General features: G+C 41.0%; 2 protein-coding genes across 4 annotated transcripts in view; one reads left to right on the top strand and one right to left on the bottom strand.

Moving 5' to 3' along the window:
• The window catches only part of RHCE (Rh blood group CcEe antigens), a 37,090-nt gene extending 33,840 nt beyond the window's left edge, over positions 1 to 3,250 (top strand). For all 3 annotated transcript variants that reach the window (XM_004741140.3, XM_045063981.1, XM_013047477.2), the window contains exon 10: positions 3,056 to 3,250. In XM_004741140.3, coding sequence (XP_004741197.1) covers positions 3,056 to 3,082 — 27 coding nt within the window. In that variant the 3' untranslated portion in view covers positions 3,083 to 3,250. The remainder of the gene's footprint in view (positions 1 to 3,055) is intronic.
• A 1,451-nt stretch (positions 3,251 to 4,701) lies between these two features.
• TMEM50A (transmembrane protein 50A) lies at positions 4,702 to 22,532 on the bottom strand. Its single transcript, XM_045063980.1, has 7 exons — positions 22,366 to 22,532; positions 18,519 to 18,625; positions 17,221 to 17,333; positions 15,526 to 15,593; positions 13,223 to 13,315; positions 9,979 to 10,039; positions 4,702 to 5,168 (listed from the first exon to the last, which is right to left on the bottom strand). Exons 2-7 carry the CDS (start codon positions 18,609 to 18,611, stop codon positions 5,123 to 5,125), a joined length of 474 nt encoding a protein of 157 aa, XP_044919915.1. The 5' UTR covers positions 18,612 to 18,625; positions 22,366 to 22,532; the 3' UTR covers positions 4,702 to 5,122.
• Positions 22,533 to 25,141: the final 2,609 nt, after the last annotated feature.

Below are 25,141 nucleotides of genomic sequence, written 5' to 3'. Positions count from 1 at the left end.
CCTGGCTGGCTCAGTAGGTTGGACAACTGCCTTCGGCTCAGGTCATGATCCTTGAGTCCCGGGATCGAATCCCGCATCAGGCTCCCAGCTCCACGGGGAGTCTGCTTCTCTCTCTGACCTTCTCCTCGCTCATAGTCTCTCTCACTGTCTCTCTCTCTCTCAAATAAATAAATAAAATTTAAAAAAAAAAAAGAATAACTTGTCCAAAATGACAAAGCTAGTAAATGGAAAAGGAGCAATTTGAACTGATATCTGTTTGGCTCCAAAGAAACCGCTGCTGCTCCTACAGGACAGTTACTTCTCCCCCTCCTTCCCCCACTATTCTGATTAATCCTCTTACAGCTGAGCAGAACATTTATTCAGCAGTAGAACACAGCTTTCATTGGAAAAGCCAAATATCCATTAAGAGGCAAGAATTCAAACTTCCAAACCTGATAAATCCAGGGGTAATTTTTTGTTTCCTTTTTTGGTAAACCATCCGAAAAGACATTTTATTTATTTATTTTTTAAATATTATTTATTTATTTATTTGACAGGCAGAGATTACAAGTACACAGAGAGGCAGGCAGAGAGAGAGAGAGGAGGAAGCAGGCTCCCTGTGAGCAGAGAGCCCGATGCAGGGCTTGATCCCAGGAACCTGGGATCATGACCTGCGCCGAAGGCAGAGGCTTTAACCCACTGAGCCACCCAGGCACCCCCGAAAAGACATTTTTTTTTTTTTTTTTTTTTTTTTTTGTCAGAGAGAGAGAGCGTGAACACAGGCAGACAGAATGGCAGGCAGAGGCAGAGGGAGAAGCAGACTCCCTGCTGAGCAAGGAGCCCGATGTGGGACTCGATCCCAGGACGCTGGGATCATGACCCGAGCCGAAGGCAGCTGCTCAACCAACTGAGCCACCCAGGTGTCCCCCGAAAAGACATTTTAATCATTATCAAGTGACCTAATGCATTTCAGAGAACCAAAGACCTGGGGATTGGAAAGGATATTCCTTCCCTTGTTGCCCAAACCATGCCTGGCAGTTCACCACTCCTGAAAGTTACCCCTGTCATCCTTGGATGATTCTATTACTAATTAATCATTCATTCACTAATTAATTTCATTTAATGACTTACCTAATATACGACAGAGCTCTTGTTTAAAGAGTTGGAGAGATAAATCTAAATGAAATGCAGTTCTAGCTCTCAAGGAACCACATACACTAATGCTCTGTCTTTAGATTAGATTACAATGATCCTTCTGCAGATACTGATTTATAAAAATTCAGTTCCTGACACAATTTTTCATAAACTCCCTCCTTCAACTTTTTATTTCAATTTAATAACCCATGGATTTTATTTTGTGCTTTCCAAAGCACAAGGACTCCCCAACATCCACTCATTAAAATTAATTCCACAATTAACCTTTCTGAAAATAGGTTTTTGTGAGTCTATTGCAGACAAGCCCCTGTCCTGGGTACTGTGTGGGGGATCAGAGAAACTAGGGCTTTCACTGTGTATGACTGGATCTTTCTCTGTGCACAGCTCTATCTGTTAAGCACTGAGTGAGTAATCCTGGCAGCAGCTGCTGGACAAATGAAAAAAGGGAAAGACCATGAGTTTGGGGAGGTCAGGGAATGTGGAACTTGGGAGTTGTGTTGGACTTGGCTAAGTGGCAGGAAGTGAAAGACATTCCAAGCAAGGGGCAGGTTGTAAGCAAGAACGGGAGAAGCAGGAGGCAACCTGGCTCAGCAGCATGGTTGGTGAAGGGAAGGATGAAAGACAGGCACGAGCCACTTGACTCAGCCTCCAGGCATTTGGAGGCTCCTGAAAGTTTAAGTGGGAAAATTACAGGATAAGGTTTTTAGAGCTGAGTAAAGACTGAGCTCGTGGGATGGATTCTGAAATGAGCACAACATGCTGAAGATCATCCATTGGCTTCTGAACGAGTATTTGCAGTTTATTTTTAAAATGATTTTATTGCCAAGAAACATAAACCCCACCACTGTTTTAGCACATAAATACCCCAGAATGTGTTGAGTCCCTCCTGCTGTGTTAGGCAAAATTCTCAAGAGCTAGCCTCACCACACTGGCATCACCCCTGCTTCTGATTTCAGATACATGTTCCAGACACACAGTAAAAATTCAACAAATGCTTGTTCAACAGAAGTGAGGAGAGCGGGTTTCTAAAGCAGAGTAGGAAAACAGATTAGGAGCCTGTCAACAGACTCCTCCCCTCTTGGAGAGGTCCGAAACACAGCCTTGTTCTGGAAGGCAGTGCCTTCAGGGACGTCACTTTACTTCCCTGGGGCTCTTTTTTTCATTTGTAAAATGAGATCAAATTCCGCATTGTGGAGTCAGACCGATCTGGGTTCTACCACCCCTTGTTCTGTGATCGTCAGAGCCCCAGAGTTCTCATCTCTGTGGAGATAGGAACACTAATATCTCACCAGGTTGTTTCAAGGGTTAAAGGGAGATGTATGTGAGATGATAGCACACATCCTCAAAAAACACCCCATAAGTTAGCCACTCTGATTTCCACTTCTACAACTCTGTGGCCCATGGTACTAGATGCAGTGATTTATGGCACAGTGGGACGTGGCACCCCCTAAGAACTTAGAAGATGCTCAGCTTGCAGAAGAGAAGACCCAAAGGAGATCTAAGAATAATCTTCAAATACTTCAAAGATTATCATGTAGAAAAGGACAAATATTTGTTTCCTATAGGCTTCTCCAAAGAATTTAACTAGGTCCAGAGGGCAATGCTGTATAAATTGCTAACAATTTGAACTTGTCTGCAAAATGGAATGAATTACTTCATATGGTAGTGCATCCTCTGTCACTGGGGACATTCAAACAAAAGCCAGATCACGATTTACCAATGACTCATGTAAAGAGCTGTAAGATATGAGATCTAAGAGTTCTTCCCATTCAGATTTTGCGGAAGACCCTCAAAGACCTTTGTGATGACATATTTTTGTCAACATATCAGTTTCCAAAGATCAAGCCAGAATCAATATGTGTCCAAATTTTAAGACTGTAAGGGTTCATCTGTAATAAAAATGTTTGCTTTGCTTTCACAGTTTCCTCATTTGGCTACTGGATTTTAAGCAAAACCATCCAACAAAAACAAGGCCTGTCTGAAAATGAGACAACTTCCTTTCACTGTTGCCTCCCCTTTTTTGTGGGCGACACTCATTACAGCAAAGTCTCCTTATATACAATGAAACAAGGTCAAAGAGATGAATTTGATATTAAAAAGTAAGATTAAAAATGTATTTGAATGGGAATTTCATAATAGTTTAAAATAAATGTTTGGTTTCATTAAAGATGATGCTATCAGTATTTTCTTGGGTGCAGACATGAAGTTAAGGCATTGGTTCAATTTTATTGACAATTCTTAGATTCTTTCTCATGCTTAACAAAGCGTCCTATGCCACCCAGTGAACTCTTGTCTATATCAGCAGAACACAGAATATTAAATAGGGAAAAATTAAGAATTCACTTGTACAGGGGCACCTGGGTGGCTCAGTGGTTAAGCCTCTGCCTTCGGCTCAGGTCATGATCTCAGGGTCTTGGGATCGAGCCCCGCATCGGGCTCTCTGCTCAGCGGGGAGCCTGCTTCCCCCTCTCTCTCTCTGCCTGCCTCTCTGACTACTTGTGATCTCTGTAAAATAAATAAATAAAATCTTTAAAAAAAAAAAAAAAAAAAAGAATTCACTTGTATTTAGTCCTATAATATGGACATTGTGTTTCTACTCCAGCAGCTTCACAAAGTAGTTCTTATACCCTGGGTATATTCTGAATTTGACTGCAGGGAAAGATGTGGTCAGTTGTGGAAATACAATGTGGCCAAGATTACAAAACTAATTCTGTGACCTTGAGAAAATCATTCCACGGCCTGGGTTCCCCCATCTGTAAAAAGAGGTGAACCTTCAACCTCTCAGATGCCCTTGAACTCTCTAAAAACCCACCATGGGTGATTGGCTATGGGATGGCAGCAACGTGGCATTTCTCTGTGTGTCTAGATGCCTAGGCGATATTCCAGATGTACAAGGTGAAAGATCACGGCTGGTGTGGACAAGAGCACCACAATTTAAACCATCTAGGAGATATTCTGTGTTTCAGGAAGGGCTAACTGTAGCAAGTTTTATGAAAGAAAACATTTCAAGCTGCATTTCTAAAGAACATGTATCTCATAGTTAACTAGCTCATTTAAAAAAAGATTCCCATTTTGCCAAGGGGGAAGGGAGCCTGAGAGAAAGCAGGGTTCCAAAAGGACAGACTGTGAGAGTTCTCAGTAGTAAATGTTTGTAACTTTAACTGACCTTGCTGGTCTATTTTGAGGTTAGTGGTTCAATACAGAGATACAAGGAAACTTGGAATTCAATTTATTGTCAAATCAACAACAAAAAAATTTGTCGCCTGAGTAAAGACTAGTGTCCAGTCTCTTTTTCCTCTTTCCTTCATTGGTAGACAGGGAGTGACTGTCAGCATCCCACCATGACCACATGTATGGGCTGAGTGGCTGTCAGGCCTCAGCCCCGATCAGAGGCACCAAAGGGACCCTGTTGAGCAGCCTTGTGGCTGAATCAGGAGCTTCTCTCTTCCAACAGGAGCTTCTCTCTTCCAACTCACCCCTTGGCACACCCTCAATGGCTGCTAACACTGAAATGTTTGCAGATAGAACAAACACAACGTATAGCAAGAAAGAATTCTGACTACTGCATAGATTTAAAAACAAGAAAATGTTTATATTTCATTTAACATTTGACACAGAAGAGGCCACATTTAGACACATTAAATCTTCAGAGCACTTTAATCTGTAGTTTTGGACCTTGGCTACGACAAATGCTCGTATAAGATGCATCCATGATTCTTTTTGTAATTTATGTTTACAAATTACACCATGATAAAACTTAATAAAAATTACTCATGTGGCATATTTTCAACATTTTATAAGTTAGTCCAATGCACACAATAGATTTTTGTTGTTGTTTACATAGGAAGTTCTCATGATTTCAGTATTACACAAATTGAAGCTGAAGACTACACTCAAAAATGAGTTTAAAAAATGGCATTACAAAAAACTGGGAGTGAGTAGTAAAAAACCCACACAAGGTTGCTGTGCAGAAGCAAACTGGACGCTCTTACTGCCATAAGTCTTCAGTGCGGCCAAACTTAAACACCAGTCCTCTGCAAATAAAATAAGAAACATCACATCTAGTTGAGTTTGGGGGAGAAAAAGAGAGTATGTGAGATGGGGAGGATGGTGGGAAACTAGCAACAAAGGATTGATGAGTTGTACTACAGAAAAACACCAGGAATGTATCAGAACAGAAAATGAACGTGTGCTTCCCACATCCTCGACTTCTGAGAACTGGAGCCTTCTGCTACTCTTAAAAAGTTAACCAATGTTTAGTATATAATGATAGTATGTCTAATTTTATCATATTCATTCAACAAACCTTTTTTGAATATAATGTGCTAGATGGCTGGGCTATAAAAATACATAAGCTATGGTGTCCCTGCCCTCAAGCTGCTCACATCTCACATTGTTGGTGACACAATGTGCTAACAGCGGAGGAGGGGTGTGTGTGTGGGGGGGGGGGGGAAGACATGTGTTGAGAAGAACAAATGTTGAGAGAACACAGAAACACATGGAATTTATTCCGCCTGAATGTGTTAGGAAAAAAGTTACAGAGGTAGTAATATTTGGAACGGACTTTGGAGGATAAGCAGGAGTTTCAATGGGAGACTGGTAGGAACAGGAGCTCGTGTGACAAAGGAAGCGGAAACAACGTATCAAGAGGCAAAGGGAATAAAAGACCACAGGGCCTCAGGGAAAGCCCAAGTGACAGCTGTGTCAGGAATATGCCCACAAAGAACTTGCCATCCACGGTTTAGGTGGGGACTGGTCTACAGCTGTCCTCCAAGTTTCAGCTTAAGAGTGGCAAGATGGCAGTTATAGGCATAAGGAGATACAGGTCTCCATCTAGATCTCTGGATACACGTGGATACCCGAAGTGCATTAGAGCAGGGAGGAGTCCAATATGGCTGGATTATAGCTTAAGAGACAAGGAAGATAGGGAATGGCAGTGGCCAGGATTTGGTAAACCAACTGACCAGGGTGGCTAATTGCCCACAGGGGCCTTACATGCCTTAAATGAGTGAAGAGGGCAGATGTCAGCCTGTACGTTCTGCTATGGGGGCTACTGAGACTCAGTATGAAACGGGATTATACGGAGATGTGCCCCGACTTAAAGGAACAACTATCCATCTCCAGCTGATTGTTGTTATGCAAGGCTCGGGACTGTCAGATCTTCCACTTTTTGAGGAAAAGCCCAAACTTCAGATTTCAATGTAAGTCTCTGGAGTTTTAAATGTTGGCTCAATAAAACAGAAAATACTGTATTGAATAAATAAAACAGAGCCGTGGACAGAACTTGGCTGCATGGCCACTAGTGTTGAGTTCTTCTGTAGAAAGCTCCAAGTTTTGAAAAATTTTAAGATGAGAAGTGACAGAATTAGAGCGATGTTTTAGAAGAGAAAGTGACACAGGAAAACTGGATCCAAGGGAAGAACCATCAGGGATGTGAAGTGCTCAGGAAGGGATGATGGTGACCCAATAGAAAGTGAACAAGTCTGAGATGCTTCCGAGGCCGTCTGAGAGGCCCTGGATGTGCAGGCAAGGGGGAGGGAGAAACTGAAGAGGGGGGTAGACAGTGGCATGGGCTGCTTTGCATTTGTTTTCTCGTGTTTTCCAGGCCCCAGTGTCTACTCAAGGTTAAGCCTATAATTGTAATGATCAATTTAAAATGGCTTTCATAAGCCTTTCTGGAGGTAAATACTTCAGTGTTTTTTGATGAAAACAAAAATGCAACTAGAAAATTGTACCCTCTCTTGCAAGAATGTTAACTTCTCTTTATAAAGGATTTCATAAAGCTCTAAAAGGTGTTCTGATCTCTGATCTTCTGGTTAATAGCAGGCTTCTACCCTCCAGATAGCTTGGATGAGACATCCTTCAAAATACTAGTCAACAGATGTAAATTGTAATCTGAAGAGTTTCTTGGACAAAAGCCAGTCCCTCCTATACTGTCAGATGGTCACCTTTGGTACTGACATCTGTCTGATTTCTGAAACAGTAATTTCTCAGGGGCTGCTGATTATTGTCCTGTTACAAATCAGAATGGTAGGCAATCTGCTACAACTATTCCACTAGCAGTGCTTATTAGTTGAATTTAATTTCAATTTGCTTATAGTATTTTCAGAAACCATAGTTTTAAGTCTGAAGAAGGCTAACAGTACCAAATGAGAAACCAAACTTGCTCCATATAAATAATCATCATAAATAATTTGAGACTTGGGGCGCCTGGGTGGCAGAGTGGGTTAAAATCTCTGCCTTCGGCTCAGGTCATGATCCCAGGGTCCTGGGATCGAGTCCCGCATCAGGCTCTCTGCTCAGAGGGGAGCCTGCTTCCTCCTCTCTCTCTGCCTGCCTCTCTGCGTACTTGTGATCTCTGTCAAATAAATAAATAAAATCTTAAAAACAAACAAACAAACAAATAAATAAATAATTTGAGACAAGTCAATGATTGGTTTCCAAGGTTTTGTATCATGTGAAAACTGCTACGTGAACTCATGTGTTTCCCCCTCAATCCTCTGTTCCCCACTCCGGTGACACGGTGACTTCTCTGCTACAGCAGCGTCTTAAGGTGGAACTTGCTTTATTCTTTCTCTCTGCCAGGGTAAATGATAAAGAAGGCTGCTGTTTGCCCCTCCCTGGCTGGTTCTCAGTAGATACCCCTCCCCACAACTCCATCCTAAATCTTTTCTTACACACCCTCACACTACCTTCCCTTGGCTGAAGTTGTGGGGCCCTGAGTTCCCTGTGCACCTCCCACACTGTGGAGACACTGGAGTAGTGAGCTCAGATGCTTGGGGGCCGTCTGTACAGATGTCCAGGCCCTGGCACTGCCGCTTGAAAGGAAAAGAAATCCTACCTATGCACACCGACTTTCTCATAAACATGCTACATTACCCTACAAAATAAAAAACATACCCAGATTTTATTTCATAAGCTGAGAAATGAGGTTTACTCATGCTGTATTTTTGAAGTATTATACTCCCAAACTCCCCAACTCCCAGTGTTATACTCCCAAAAAAGGGAAGAGGGAGGAGGAAAAGAGAACTCATGCTAAACAACCAGTAGAGGACAGCAAAAAGAGAAAACGTCAACTGAATTCACCCCGAATCTCAAACGTCTTCATCCTTGTAGTTAGAGCCTAAACTCTGGAGTCAGACAGCTTCCATTTTAGCCACATGATCTCAAACAAGGAGCCTGTTTTTTCTGTGCTTGCTTTCTCACATATAAAATAGGGATAATCATGGGGCCACCTTCAGAGTTGTTACAGGAATTCACTGAGCATACAGGTAAAATACTAAGAATGGTGCCTCAGAGATAAGAATTGCTCAATAAACTCTGGTCATTATTGTTTTCTGCATAATAACAGCGGCTGATTTTTTTTATTGTTGTTGTTTAAACTCTTTGGGTTTTCTCCAATAGTTTCAGGACATAAGGAAAGACCCAAAGACGCTGTATACTTTGCCACATCTAAGTTCACATTTTTCTTATTTCCAAACTGATTTTATAAAACTGCAAGAATTCCTGGTGGAGGAAAAAGTCTGAATATCACTGCTGCGCATTACTGAAGGGTAACTGTCGGCATTTCATGAGTGGCTCAGATAGATATGGGGCTTAGGGGGGTCAGTAGGAAGAGACAGAAAAGGAACAGTCCTACAATAGACTGTCCTAGAATAGAGTAGTTTTTTAACCTTTTTTTTGGATTAGGGACTTCTTTGAAAATCATGAAAGCCATATAAAGCCTAGAAACAAGCAGAAACAGCAGTGTCTTGTCTACGGAAATGTCTGGTGCTTTCCCATCTTTAGAACCCTCCACAGGATGATGGTTAAGAATCCCTGATGCAGGGCGCCTGGCTGGTGCAGTCGGTTAGGCATCCTACTCCTGGTTTCAGCTCAAATCATGATCTCAGGGTCCACGCTCAAGATGGAGTCTACTTGAGATTCTCTCTCCCTCTGTCCACCCCCCAACTCTCTCTATTTAAATAAATAAAATCTTTATTTAAAAAAAAAAAAAGAATCCCTGATGCAGAGCATAAAAAGAAGATTTGGGGGGCGGGGTGTGGAGGGGGTGGTGGCAGTGGCAAGGGTGGAAGGCTAAGGGTAGGGAAAACAGCAGGCCCTTAGTACCCAGAAAGGAATGAACATCAGCAAAGATCATTAATAAAAATATTGAGGTTCTCAGGGGTTTTAGTAATCGCTTAATTTGTCATTGCAGCAGAAGGATAAAACATGTTAGGGCTTCTCCTGCATACCTCAAATTTCATCATGCATAAGTTCTAATAACACTAAGTTAGAAAGACCTATATAATGCACTTAGAAACAAAATTTTAAGGAGAAAAGGCTTTAAACAGGCTTTCACTGAAAATAACTGTTAGAAATACAGATTTTAAATGAACACTGTCAGGATTATGTAACTAAATCTACTTGAGTCACAGTTCATTAAAGGGGAGTTGGTGGTGGTTAAAAAAAAAAATCAGTGTATGTTCCCAAGGTTGGTAACAACAAACCCGTGTTTTGTTATTTTTCTCAGTCTCGTTCTTCATTTTATGACATAACATGGGGGAGGGGCACTGGACAGGGTAAATTAATCAACTAAATATAGTAAGTAACATAAACAATTATAAAAAAAGAATTCAGGGGCACCTGGGTGGCTCAGTTAGTTAAGAGTCTGCCTTTGGCTCAGGTCATGATCCCGCGGTCCTAGGGATCACAACCATCAGACACCCTGCTCAGTGGGGAGTCTGCTTTTCCCTCTTCATCTGTCCCTCCCCTCCGCTCGTGTTCTATTTCTTACTCCCTCTCAAATAAGAAAAACCCTGAAATAAAAAAAATAATAGGATAAAGAATGTAAAAGAAACTTACCCAAAAAAGATAAAGGCATTTTGAAAAAATACAGCAATTCCAGGGTATACGATGGCTTTTTCTGTAAAAAATAGTTGTAATATTCAGAGGTTCATGGTCTCAAAACATTTAATTTCTGATACACTGGTGAATAGCAAGTTTCCTGCCTTACATAATTGAATTTTCTGGTAAACATGGTTGGTTCGAGTATTAAATGACATAATACATGTGACAGAGTCTAGCACTGGTGTAGTAGGTGATAGCTCCCTCCCTTCATTTCACAGATATTGAGCAAGTGCGTACCATGTTCAGCACTGTAATGTGCTGAGAATATGGCAGTAAATAAAACAGGCAAAACGTTTTTCATCTTCATGAAGCTCAACGTAGAGAATAAGTAAGTGAGGAGAAAAAATAAAGCAAGAAAAGGTAAGGGAAGTGCAATGAATGATGACATTTTATCCAAACGGCCAGGAAGACCTCATGAGAAGGGGACAGTGATGAAAGGACAGGCAGGAAGGGCGGGCAGCCCCACGCAGAAGCAGCAGAAGCGCAAGGGCAGCAAGCCAGGGGTGGCGGTGGGCTGGCACAGAGAGGAGTGGCCGAGTGGGCGACAGAGAGAAAGCAGGACACAGATCAGAGAAGAATGAGGGGTGGGCTGGAGGGTGTGCGGCGCAAGACCACATGGAGCCTTGCAGTCACACGGAGGGCTTTGATTTTCGCTCTAAGGGAGATGAGAAGCCACTGGAGGGTTCTAAGCAGGAAAGTAATGACATATTTTAATAGGATTCCCCTAGCTGCTGAGCTGAGTAGATGAAAGGAGGTAAGTGGAGAAACAGAAACCAGTGAGGTAGCTGTTCCAGGAAATCAGACAAGAGACTAACAGATTTAACAAGGGTGGTAGCAATGGAGATGGTAAAAAGTGGTGGGATTCAGGGGGTACCTGGCTAGCTCAGTCGGTAAAGCATGTGACCCTTGATCTAGGGGTTGTAAGTTGGAGCCCCACACTGGGTGGAGAGATTACTTAAAACAAAAACCAAACAAACAAAAAAACACACACACACACAAAAAACTGTATTTAAAAAAAAGTGGTGGGACGCCTGGGTGGCTCAGTTGGTTAAGCAGCTGCCTTCAGCTCAGGTCATGATCCCAGCGTCCTGGGATCGAGTCCCACATCGGGCTCCTTGCTCCGCAGGGAGCCTGCTTCTCCCTCTGACTCTGCCTGCCATTCTGTCTGCCTGTGCTCGCTCTCGCTTGCTCTCGCTTGCTCTCTGACAAATAAATAAATAAAATCCTTAAAAAAAAAAAAAAAATTAAAAAAAATAAATAAAAAAAATAAAAAAAAATTAAAAAAAGTGGTGATGGGTGGCTCAGTTGGTTAAGAATCCAACTCTTGATTTCAGCTCAGGTCATGATCTCAGGGTAGTGAGATCAAACCCCACATCGGGCTCTCTACTGAGTGTAGAACCTGCTTAAGATTCTGTCCCTCAGCCCCTCCCCCTTCCCACCCCCATGGCTGTGCACAAGGACGTGCCTGTGGGCTCTCTCTCTTTCAAAGAAAAAAAAAGTGGCAGGATTCAGGATATATTTTAGCAGCGGAATCAACAGGATTTGCTGATGGACTGAATGTGGGGTACAAGAGAAAGAGAAGTATCATCTCTGATAAGTTTTAATCCCCCAGTTTTTGACCTGAACATTTGGAGGGACAGAGAAACCATTAGCTAGGATGGGCAAGACTGCCAGAACATTTTCTTCTAATTCATCCCAGATTGAAGTTGAAATCCTCATAAACTTCTACTACTGGAGCTATCAATGATTACTCATTAATTGACAAACCAAGCATGATAAGTAGATGAATTATCAACTATTTCTCAGAATCGTTTTAAATTAATCTGATTACTATAACAACTGGTTTGCAGAAGCTTCACTACCTCAAGGCCAGATTAAATTATTCCACATTAGTATAACTACTAGCACTAGAATGGCTCATAAAGATCCTATAGAAAGGCAACTTATAAAATTATAGATCTCCTGCTAATAATTCTTAAGGCATAACCTGGCTCCAGAAGTCTTTAGAAAAATACCAAAGTTTTGTGAGATAAACACATTTCTACAAAAAGGGGATCTGTATCAATAGTTGCATCTGGGAGAGAAGAATTATCAATAATTTTATTTTCTTCTTTGAGCTTTTTTATATTTTCAGTATTCTACAATGAACAAGCACTATGGAATTCACATGATAAAAAAGTAACATTTTTGTTTTTAAAATATGATGGTGATAAAGATTTTATAGCAGCAAGAGAACTACTTAGGATATCATGTAAAATGTAAAAACCTAGGTTCAAAATTTTATTTATTCTATAACTACACAGAAACATAAGAGACCAGAGGAAATATACCAAAACACTTAAAAACAGTACATTATTATAGTTTCTTTCTTTGCTACATTTTTGGGAACATGGCTTTAGTAATAAATTATATAAGCAACAATAACAAAAATACATATTAAAGTGCCTATCATTCCTGTCTGTAAGACTTAAATGATCTTAATAAAAATTCAGGAAACCCATAATTTTAATCCAAGAATTACATTCTGTTCAAAGAAATAAAGGGTTAAAACTTGGGCTAGATTAGATCTCTGCTGGTTTAGTTTTTGCAGATCATTAATACCATACTTTTACTGTAAGAAGCAGAGTCAATTTTACCTGGAACAACAAGGGGTTTTCATATTTTTCTGGGGTCTGTAAAGGTGAGATTTCAAACAGGGATCTAAAAGCAGGCCTCTTCCTACAGGCCTTGCTTGACACTGGCCTTCCACAGCAGACGTATGTGAACTGTTAATTTACTCTCTATTTAAAAGGAGATGATGTCATAGGACAAGGGAGGCTTAGCTAAATACATTTTAATTCTAGGATGTTAGAACTTTCTATGGATATCATTCACCATGTCAAAACTTGCCAAATAGCTAGAAAACATATATATTCTGCTTCTGAGGTTTTGGGAAGCCAAAGAGAAGCAAGGTTTGGAGCTGTGTCCCATTACTTCCAGGCTCTAGATCAGAAGAAAAAATACAGAAGAAAGGAATAGTAAAAACATACCAAATAAACAAAACAAAATACTGATAGGGTGAAGGGAGTTCCCAGGCATAAATGCTAGCAGCTAGTAGCTGACCCATCTGTATGAAAAAAAAGCTTTGCTCTAAAATAACCAACCCTAATGCACAACTTCAGTATTCCATCAAAGTAAAACGTAAACTGTTTTCTCTTACCTTTAGCAACATAGCCTCCAAAGAGAATCCACATAGATGCAATCAGAGACCCAAATGCCAGCATGAATCCAATGAACAGCCAAATGCGAGCCCCTTAAAAGAAATAACATTTTACCCGCATTTTTTCTCATATGTCAGCTGAGCCAGTTCAATTAACTTTTCAAAAGGAAAGCAAAAACCAAAACAGAAAAAATGTGTAGTTGCCATTTAAAGTCTAAAATAAGAATGGAAGATGTGCTGAATATCTTTCATGAGTGCAGACGTTGGCCTTTTTCTTGTTGGCTGGTCTGTATATTCTAAGTGCCTATAATTAATCTCCTTAAATATGTATACTGAGAAAAATTCCTCAACCATCCTATAAAAAATCTCACAAAATATGTTTTAACAAATTTACAAGCTCATTCTCCATATATTTTTAGAAACTGTACTCCAAAATTTAAACTCCTCCAAGAGAATTTCCAAGCAATAACATAGGTATACTTAACTAAAAATTCATATTCAGTGATATGTGAATCTAAACATACTACCATACTTCACTTCCAGGTAAGTCAGGCAGTGAAATAAATTCAAACTAATATGACTGGCACTTAGGAAAGCCTCATTAAAATTATGTTAACAGAGGAGGACAAATTTTAAATCACATTTATAAAATATTTATGACTTGCTATAAAATAAACAGTCCTTAGACTTCCTAAAATGAACTGAGATGAGTTTAATTAGCATAAATAAATTTTAATAAAATAAAAGCACTGCCTTGTTCAATAAAACAAACAGAATGCTATATTTAATTTCTGATTTCATCTCCAAAACATGAAACAAAAGAAGAGTTAAGAAATAATAAGCTGGGGCACCTGGGTGGCTCAGTGGGTTAAAGCCTCTGACCAAGGCTCAGGTCATGATCCCAGTGTCCTGGGACCGAGCCCCGCATCGGGCCCTCTGCTCATTGGGGAGCCCCCCACGCCCCTCTCTGCCTACTTGTGATCTCTGTCTGTCAAATAAATAAATAAAATCTTTAAAAAAAAAAAAAAAGAAATAATAAGCTGACAGTCACAGATGTAGTCTTAAATACAACTGGCTCTCGATCCCCAAAGCTGTGTTGGCTAACAAATTTTAGTTACAGATGTGGTGGCCATAGTCGAGTCCTAGCCCTCGCAATTACTAGCTTATTATTATTAACACTAACTGCTACCATTCATCTATTTGTTTATAGTTTATGATCATGCCAGATTAGTGTTTCTGTATCTCTTCTACAGAGATGGTGAACCAAAGAAAGTATAGATCAGGGCTGACTACTGAGGTTTCTCCTGTTTCATTAAAAAAAAAAAAAGACAGGGGCGCCTGGGTGACTCAGTGGGTTAAAGCCTCTGCTTTCGGCTCAGGTCATGATCCCAGGGTCCTGGGATCGAGCCCCACATTGGGCTCTCTGCTCAGCAGGGAGCCTGCTTCCCCTTCTCTCTGCCTGCCTCTCTGCCTACTTGTGATCTCTCTCTGTCAAATAAATAAATAAAAATCTTAAAAAAAAAAAAAAAAGACAGAAAAAGAAAAAAAAGTCACTTGAATTCTGCCTATTTTTTGTATGGATATAAGTTTATCACTTAAATTGTTGAATCAATGATCCCTCAAGTCCTTGTGTAAGCTGGACTCTCAAGGAAGCTGTGCCACACACATCCTGTACTCAGCCTACCTCACCCAGGTGCGTGGCAATGGAGGCCAGGGGACAGGAGCTGCTCAACTGAGAAGGAACGGACTCGGTGAACCTACGCACCAAAATTCTATCATTCTACTCAATTTTGCGAGATGAAAAGAATTCCGGAGGTTGGTTACACAGCAATGTGAATGTACTTAACACTACTGAACTCTACTCTTAAAAATGGTTAAGAGGGTAAATTTTATATTGTATATTTCAAAACATACCCAAATTACTACGATTCTGAACTATTTCAAAATGCAAATCCAATCAAATAAAGTTGACAAAAAAGAGAAGAAAATAATTTATATGGTAAAACTTAAGGTCCATAAAGTCTATTTTGCACTTACACTCTTTATTGCATACTGTCCTTTGCTTTATACTATATACATTTATATCTACATTTTACTGCACAAGCTATAAACTCAAGACTGCATACACTGTGCTCTACAGCCAACCTAGATTGTGACTTGTACCTTATGCCTTGAAACCTATAACTTCTGCTCTAGATGTACTTCCATCTTATCTCTGATCTGACGGAGTTAGAATGATGGCCCTGCCATGTATATTCTCACTTTCAAGGATGTATAGTAAGGCGCTGTTTACGCCTATTTACCTGTTTGACCCAGGCAACCTTCACTGTAACTGTCACCTCGGACTTGTCCATTTGATACTGCATTAATCCTGTATGAATAAAATAAAGCCAAGATATCACAGTCTTTGACTCCAAGAGAAAATACCCATGATATCAAATTACCAGATACAATAAACTAGAGTACCTCAAATTTAAGGTTAGGCTTCATGAGTCTTGAGTAATGGGTTCAAGTAAACTTAAGTCCCTTCAACCACATCCCTCTAAGTAGCGGGGATAGTCCCCAGACCAGCAGAATCATCACCTACGAACTGATTAGGAAGAAAATTCCCCAGCCCCAACCTAGCCTACTAAGGCAGAAACTCTGGGTAAAGGGCATAGCAATTTGACTTTTAACAAGTCCTTGAGGTGATTCTGATGCTTGGTAACATTTGAGGGATAATTTTTCAAGATTATATCTCACCTGTTAAAATTTGAGAGTGAAATTCTCAAAATTACGCCTTGCTGAGATGGAATAATCCTGCCTAGCTTTTCATGTGTACACAGGGGACATACTCAACATGTAATATGCATGCATGACAAAACACAGAGACAGAAAAGTCCCTAGACAATCCGAAAACTACTTAAAATTGGCTTTGGAATGCATTTTTTGTGATAATTCTATACTAATATCCAATGTTTGGAGAAATTATATAGTAAGCAAAACAATAACTTTTTACTCTGAAGTTATTATCAAAGTGATTCAAGTGGTAAAATCTTGTTTTTTGATCCCCGATGCAGGTTCCAAACATAGGAAGTCTTTTGCTGACTCTCACAGAGTACTATTCTAAATTGAGACAGACTTGCTTTCTTTAGAAGTATCTTTTCAAAAATTTAAATAGCATGGGAGAAAAAAAAAAAAGAAAAAAAGAAATAGCATGGGAAAATGTTCACAATATATTATGTTAAAAAGTTTAGAACTTTTGGGACGCCTGGGTGGCTCAGTTGGTTAAGCAGCTGCCTTCAGCTCAGGTCATGATCCCAGGGTCCTGGGATCGAGTCCCACATCGGGCTCCTTGCCCTCCGCAGGGAGCCTGCTTCTCCCTCTGACTCTGCCTGCCATTCTGTCTGCCTATGCTCGCTCTCGCTCACTCTCTCTCTGACAAATAAATAAATAAAATCTTTAAAAAAAAAAAAAAAAAAGTTTAGAACTTTATACATATTTTATATATATATGTCTCAATTCAATTGTGGGTGTATGTGTATGTGTCTACCACTACAATGGAAGCTTCGTTGAGGGCAAGGGCTGTGTCTATCTTGTTTCCTATTTTTATTTTCAGTGCCTACCATATAGTAGTAGGTGCCCAATAAACATGCTGACTACACTACATGCACCCTGACTTTTTAAATAATAATATGAAGTCTTAATTTATTCATTCAAATCTAAGTTTTAGAATGATCAAATGATCTCTGTATCAACCACATTATTTGGCAAACAAATACATTTTAAAACAAGCTTTGTATTTAAAAAAAAAAAATGCAGATGTTCTTAGGTTAGTGTTTCTTTGCTCCTGTTTTTTCCTTGCTGAGCCATCTGCCAGTCCTTCTCTGCAAGCTGACCTTTAAACCATGTCCAGTACATTGATGACATTGAAAAATATGAACTCGATCAACTATACGAAAGACATTTTTATTGTGTGACAATCTATGTTAAGTAGTGTCACGAACAATAATGCTTACATCAGGAAGGCTATGGTTGCTATAACACCACAGGCATGGTATGAGTGGTTGAACTCTTCCATAGTTGGATAAATGACAGCTGCATCTATGATAATCCACCAGCCTGTAAAAAACTAAAACAGACATAAAAAAGCAACACTAATGAGAAATTACAGTAATTTCATATTATCATCTAAAAAGAAAGCAAAGTATTAAAATGAAGAGATCCCTTGAGCTCGCTTCAGAAGCACATATACTAAAGTGAAGAGATCTCCTCTAATGATTTTTTTTTTTAAGACTTTATTTTTAGGGGCGCTTGCGTGGCACAGTGGGTTAAAGCCTCTGCCTTCCACTTGGGTTGTGATCCCAGGGTCCTGGGATAGAGCCCCACATCGGGCTCTCTGCTCAGCAGGGAGCCTGTTTCCTCCTCTCTCTCTGCCTGCCTCTCTGCCTACTTGTGATTTCCATCTGTCAAAGAAATAAATAAAATCTTGAAAATAAATAAATAAATAAATAAATAAAGCCCACTATTTACAGCATATGACAACATAAAAGTATAAAACACAAAAATCAGATGCCCTGAGGGATTTGCAATGTAAATAAAAATTTTATACTACAAATTACTTCTAGGCAATACACTTTAGTGAGAGCTTCCTGTGTGGTTTTTTCTTTTGTTTTTGCTTTTTAATGAGATTGAGAAGAAAACTAACTCTGGATTATGAAAAAATACAATCATATCTCTCCACTGGTTCTGACCTGTTTCTTTCTTAAACACTTCCTGGTGGGGCACCTGGGTGGCTCAGTGGGTTAAGCCTCTGCCTTTGGCTCAGGTCATGATCCCAGGTCCTGGGATCGAGCCCCGCATTGGGCTCTCTGCTCAGTGGGGAGCCAGCTTCCCCTCTCTCTATCTCTGCCTGCTTCTCTGCCTACTTGTGATCTCTCTCTGTCAAAGAGATAAATAAAATCTTAAAAAAAAAAATAAATAAATAACACTTCCTGGTATCTTAACAGACTCATAAAAAGGAGGCATTATCCATATAATGAATAAATGTATAAAGCATACTATCTTATATACGATTTTTAACATGCATTTAAAGAAAACCAATCACTCTACTAATCATTTTTCAAACCGTAATAGCAACTCTTAAAATGGAGTTATTCTATCTCCCTCATAAACAAAACATCAACGTTTATTAAAATAAATTTTGTGGTCAAAGATAAAATAAATAGTACATATTTAAAAACATCTTACAGAATTCAAAACACATAAAAACAAACACAACAAAATAATGAAGTCCCAAATTATCAATGACACTTACTAGAACACCAGCAGCAATGGAAGCAATAGTATTGCGCTTTTCCCCCCAGTCAATGCATTCTGAGCATCTCAAGCCTTCTAGAAATCCAGACATTTTTTTTCAAGTCACTTAAAAAAAAAAAAAAACTCCATTAAAGTACTTCTATTTACTTACTTCAAACATTGAGTTATGTTCCCTGAAAATAATTAACAGTTCAGGAATAATTTAATGAAAGTCAAATACTTTATCTTGGCTACACATACTTTTTCAGAATATTTAATTTTTGATCAATTTCCACATTAAAACCTTGGAAAACAAAATCTGTACTCATTTAGCTTTTTTTTAATTTATAGTTTTGGTATATTTAAGAAATATGAACAAATGTGGGTATCCAAATATGGAAAAATTTTATAATGGTTATTAATTTTAATTCCAAACTAAGTTATTATGTGATTTTAACACTTACAATACAGGAGCACTAACATGGAGGAGAGAAAAAAGATAAACTTTGGCTTAGTTACAGCATGCACTCAGGTGGAAAAATATTTGTCTTGAGAATTTACACATTTTAAAACAGAACATGTGTTTCTTCACACTCAGGCACCTGGGTGGCTCAGTGGGTTAAAAAGCCTCTGTCTGAAGAAAGAGATATTAAGGAGTCAATCCCATTTACAATTGCACCCAAAACCATAAGATACCTAGGAATAAACCTAACCAAAGAGACACAGAATCTATACTCAGAAAACTATAAAGTACTCATGAAAGAAATTGAGGAAGACACAAAGAAATGGAAAAATGTTCCATGCTCCTGGATTGGAAGAATAAATATTGTGAAAATGTCTATGCTACCTAAAGCAATCTACACATTTAATGCAATTCCTATCAAAGTACCATCCATCTTTTTCAAAGAAATGGAACAAATAATTCTAAAATTTATATGGAACCAGAAAAGACCTCGAATAGCCAAAGGGATATTGAAAAAGAAAGCCAACGTTGGTGGCATCACAATTCCGGACTTCAAGCTCTATTACAAAGCTGTCATCATCAAGACAACATGGTACTGGCACAAAAACAGACACATAGATCAATGGAACAGAATAGAGAGCCCAGAAATAGACCCTCAAATCTATGGTCAACTTATCTTTGACAAAGCAGGAAAGAATGTCCAATGGAAAAAAGACAGCCTTTTCAATAAATGGTGCTGGGAAAATTGGACAGCCACATGCAGAAAAATGAAATTGGACCATTTCCTTACACCACACACAAAAATAGACTCAAAATGGATGAAGGACCTCAATGTACGAAAGGAATCCATCAAAATCCTTGAGGAGAACACGGGCAGCAACCTCTTCGACCTCTGCCGCAGCAATATCTTCCTAGGAACAACGCAAAAGGCAAGGGAAGCAAGGAAAAAAATGAACTACTGGGATTTCATCAAGATCAAAAGCTTTTGCACAGCAAAGGAAACAGTTAACAAAATCAAAAGACAACTGACAGAATGGGAGAAGATATTTGCAAACGACATATCAGATAAAGGACTAGTGTCCAGAATCTATAAAGAACTTAGCAAACTCAACACCCAAAGAACAAATAATCCAATCAAGAAATGGGGAGAAGACATGAACAGACATTTCTGCAAAGAAGACATCCAGATGGCGAACAGACACATGAAAAAGTGCTCCATATCACTCGGCATCAGGGAAATACAAATCAAAACCACAATGAGATATCACCTCACACCAGTCAGAATGGCTAAAATCAACAAGTCAGGAAATGACAGATGCTGGCGAGGATGCGGAGAAAGGGGAACCCTCCTACACTGTTGGTGGGAATGCAAGCTGGTGCAGCCACTCTGGAAAACAGCATGGAGGTTCCTCAAAATGTTGAAAATAGAACTGCCCTATGACCCAGCAATTGCACTATTGGGTATTTACCCTAAAGATACAAATGTAGTGATCCAAAGGGACACAAGCACCCGAATGTTTATAGCAGCAATGTCCACAATAGCCAAACTATGGAAAGAACCTAGATGTCCATCAACAGATGAATGGATCAAGAAGATGTGGTATATATACACAATGGAATACTATGCAGCCATCAAAAGAAATGAAATCTTGCCATTTGCAACAACATGGATGGAACTAGAGCGTATCATGCTTAGCGAAATAAGTCAAGCAGAGAAAGACAACTATCATATGATCTCCCTGATATGAGGAAGTGGTGATGCAACATGGAGGCTTAAGTGGGTAGAAGAAGAATAAATGAAACAAGATGGGATTGGGAGGGAGACAAACCATAAGTGACTCTTAATCTCACAAAACAAACTGAGGGTTGCCGGGGGGAGGGGGTTTGGGAGAAGGGGGTGGGATTATGGACATTGGGGAGGGTATGTGCTTTGGTGAGTGCTGTGAAGTGTGTAAACCTGGTGATTCACAGACCTGTACCCCTGGGGATAAAAATATATGTTTATAAAAAATTTAAAAAAAAAAAAAAAAACCATGGAGCAGGAAGTAAGTGCTCAATAAATATGACAATATACATATCTTAATAAATGTTACTTAACAGGTTAGTGAAAAAAAAAAAAAAAAAAAAAAGCCTCTGTCTTCGGCTAAGGTCATGATCTCAGGGTCCTGGGATTGGGTCCCACATTGTGCTCTCTGCTCAGCAGGGAGCCAGCTTCCCTTCCTCTCTCTCTGCCTGCCTCTCTGCCTACTTGTGATCTGTCTAATAAATAAAATCTTAAAAAAAAAAAAAGAAATTAGACACTGCACTGCAGGTCTTCTACTCACATCATTTCCTTTCACTTCATTATTTTTTCCAGAACCAATCCTGATTTTTGGTGTCATTTCTATATAAACAAGACCCATTTCATTTTAATATCTCTGTCTCTGATTCTAACAGATGTCTCCCAGTCAAAAGAAAGCACAAAATTGAAGCTAATATTAATTCAGACCAAAAAAAAAAAAATCCACTGCTGAATTACCATATAAGAATTACCACAGCCGACCTAACAAATTACATAAAGCATTCCTCAGAGCCTGGCTATGCAGACCCGGCCTAAGACACATCCGGAAACCATCTCTGTTTCAGAGTACTGAAAACGCCTGAATTATGTATAACTTGCTAATTATCAAGACACACCCAAACTCCTACAGAGAACCTGAATCCTTCTGTCAAACTACTCTGTAGTCAGCAATCCTGATTGGCCAAAAACCATGATATTCTAAAAAAGAGCAAAGAGTCCAATCGTAACATCCCTTTTAAGCATTAAATATTAACACCTGGGATTATAACCAGTGCTAATATGCTCTGGAACCAAGCTCAGTTTTGAAAATTCGCCTTTAATTTTCCCTGGGAGGAAGCGCAATCCAGGATGTGTTACTTTCGGTTCATCCCTATGCCCCCGCCCCAACCATCCGTGTCCATTTTTCTTGGGTTTATCACCGGCACCCTGCTGCGCAAAGCCCGCCCCCAGACCCCGAGACCCCAGGTCTAGAGTGGTCGCGGGCTGAGAGGATGTGGGAACTCGTTCTAGCTCGGCCACCCCCCTCCAAAAAAGAAGCCCATGGGTGACAATCCCTCTCGGGGGCTGCTTCTCTAACCCTCAAAAACGGAACCTCGGTGATTTCCACGGATCCCGAGACGTTCCGGGGAGGGACGCCATCCGGTAGCCCAGCGAGATGCGCACGCGGCCGTCCCGGAGGAAGCAGCCGGGAAAGGTCTAGAGAGACACAGCCGGAGCCCGCAGCCTCCCAGAGGGTGGAGATAACGACCCTGTCAGCACACGCCCGGCAGACAGCCCCGGGCCCGAGCCCTCTGGAGAGGCTGTGGCGGCGACCCCCTCCCCCGACTCCCGCCCGGCACTTACGTCCAGCCCCGCCCGTGCAGTCGGTCCCGGGCCCGGTGTCGCGCTGCGCGGGGCCGCCTCACTTTCTCCTAGTTTTCAGCCAAGAAAACAAAACAGCCACCGGCCACCGGGTACCCGGATGAAACAGGACCGCCCCCGGAGCTCGGTCGCGCATGCGGGGAGCGGGGCTGAGGAAGAGGCGCGGGAGGGAGAAGAGCAGAGGGAGGGCCAAGAGCGGAGGGAGGGCCAAGAGCGGAGGGAGGGCCAGAGGGAGCCACGCCCACCGCGCCGAGGTCTGCGCGTGCTCCCGGCGCCCGCGGACGGACTGGGCAGTCTGGGACGCTCTGTCCGCGTCTGCACGTCAGGAGTGGTAGGCTGAGTGCACCCGTCCAGGGGAGGCGTGGCAAGTCGCTCTTCCTTTGAAAGGAAAGTGGGTGTTGGGCCTTGGTATCCGTTCAGGGTGAGATGGTAAGTGTTCTAGTGCTGCGGTCGGCTCCTCAGTTATCTCAGGGTGACAGGACGAGTGACGGGTCACACGTGGTCCGAAAAGTGAACGTTCGCGGTACCCCCCTCCGCTCGGTTTTTAAGTCTTGTTTATTTTCTCAGCTCCTGGCCCCGCCCTCGCTGTAGCTCCGCCTCCAGGAGGGGTGGAGTCACCCCAAGGAGGCAGGGAGGTCCGGGGTGAGTGTCTGGGGTGCGGTGCAGTCCGAATCCCGGCGCGCTTCTGGGACTTGACCTTTTTTCCCCTTGGGGAAGGGCCAGATAATTTCCTTTATGAGGGCTTGTCCTGTTGTGCACTATAGGGTGTTTATTTGCATCCCCGGCCTCTGCTCCCTAGACGCCAGGGTCATTCCGGCTGTTGGGACGGCCACAAATGTCTCAAGAGACCAAATACCCCGTTTGCGGGAAGGTCATCCGGGTTGGAGCCGCTGTGAAGGAGACAGTCTGGGTTTTGGGGAAGTGACCCTTTTCAAAAGCTGGAAGCAATGAAGTCTTTCTTACATGAACGACTTGTGGACGGGCTCGCCCGCTCAAAACTCTCGGTCCCGCTCCAGCGGCTCGAGTCGGGGAGGGGAGGGGGCGGTCGGAGTCGCAGCCGGCCCCCGAACCCGAAAGAAGGCAGCGGTTGAAGGAGGAAATCCAGGAAGAGATCGCATAGCAGAACCCCGTTTTGCTTAAGTTAAAGGTTGCATGGGTCATTTGTCGTGAAGAGGGACGCAAGGTTCACCTCTTTTGCATATGAGGCTACAGTATTTGAGTAAGCTAGGAACCAAGATTATGTCGTTTAATTTCTTTGATTTCCTTTGATGCGTACCATCTGTAGCTTTATGCTTTTGAAGGGGGGGGAATTGGCTGATTAGTAGGCAAAACTGGACAATACAATCCATATAGCCTATTTTTAAGTGGACGTCGTTCTTACCCCTCAGGGTTAAAGATTATGACTATTAAATGGCTCGGGGTTGGGTGGGGGTAATATACTGCAGGCAGTTCGTAGAACCTTTTTAAAGCTTTTAACGACTTAAGGTTCGCTTAGCAGGTCTGAGCAGCCTGTAACAAATCTTGCCTTCGGCTTTTTTTTTTTTTTTTTTTTTAAGATTTCATTTGTTTATTTGACAGAGGGAGAGAGTAAGAGAAGGAACACAAGCAGGGCGAACAGAACAAAGAGAAGCAGGACCCTGGAATCAGGACATGAGCCCAAGGCAGATGCTTAAGGACTGAGCCATGCAGGTGCCCCTTGCCTTTAGCTTTTAGGTCAACTAATGACTAGGAGGAAAGGTATTAACTTTTCCTTTCTCTCTCTCTCTCTCTCTCTCTTTTTTTTTTCTCTGCCCCTCCCTTTTTTTTACATTTACTTTAGTTAACAATGTATGTCAGGTATTTTGTAAACATAAGTAATCACCTTTATGTTGCTTTTATAATAAAGTACATGCTTGATTTGTCATTCTTAGCCTTCTTGGAATATGTTGGAGTGCTTGTTTTTGTCTTTTCTACATACATCGGAGCTATTAGAAATAGCAAAAGCCAGCACAGCTGACTCTTTGGGAATAGCCAAACTTGACTTGCTAACTGGTCTCAGAACTGTTCTTGTAGTTAAAGAATGGAATTTTGGAACAGGTATACCAAATAATGCAAAGTTTTAGATAAGCCAGATTTATCCAAACAGAACCTTCCCCAAAAACTAATGCCAGAAAGATCTGGTTAACTGTTTTTATTTGATTTACCTTACACTACACTTCTCAGAAAGTCTAGCTAAATTTAACTTGTTTATGTCAACATAGCAGATCTGAAAATACTAAACAAGCTCTCACTGGTGGAAATGGGACGGTGATCAACCCTATTTTTGGTGACCAACCACACCAGATTGGGACTGGTCCTGAAAGTCCTATGTTATAAGAAACTCTTCCTGGATGTGAAGTCCTAGTTTTAGCAGGGAGTGCCATAGATTGGGGGTAGGGAGGAGATACAAAACCCATATTATGCTCCCCGCCTAAAAGGAAAACAACAGTGACAGATGAATCCAGTGATTATCTGCCTTCTATTAACTGTTGACACTGGCAGCCATGATTTGTGGTTCACAATCATGTATCAATTGTAGCATCCTTTCAGAGCAACTTAAATTCTAATCATGAGTGTTAACACTTGTGCTTTGGAGGGAGATAGCGTTGGTTTAATTTCTAACTTTGTGAATATTGTGCCATGTTTTCTAAGAATTGAGATACTGAAAATGAGAGTGAGTACAATATCAACATCATGACCCAGACAATAGCAAAAATAGAAGACTAAATGGCTGTATTAT

The sequence above is a fragment of the Mustela putorius genome, unplaced genomic scaffold, assembly GCF_011764305.1.
Source record: "Mustela putorius furo isolate JIRA1106 unplaced genomic scaffold, ASM1176430v1.1 tig00003853_pilon_pilon_pilon, whole genome shotgun sequence".
In the NCBI taxonomy this organism is placed as follows: domain Eukaryota; kingdom Metazoa; phylum Chordata; class Mammalia; order Carnivora; family Mustelidae; genus Mustela; species Mustela putorius.
The sequence above is the reverse complement of the archived record's forward strand: the minus strand, read 5'-3'. Positions and strand labels throughout refer to the sequence as shown.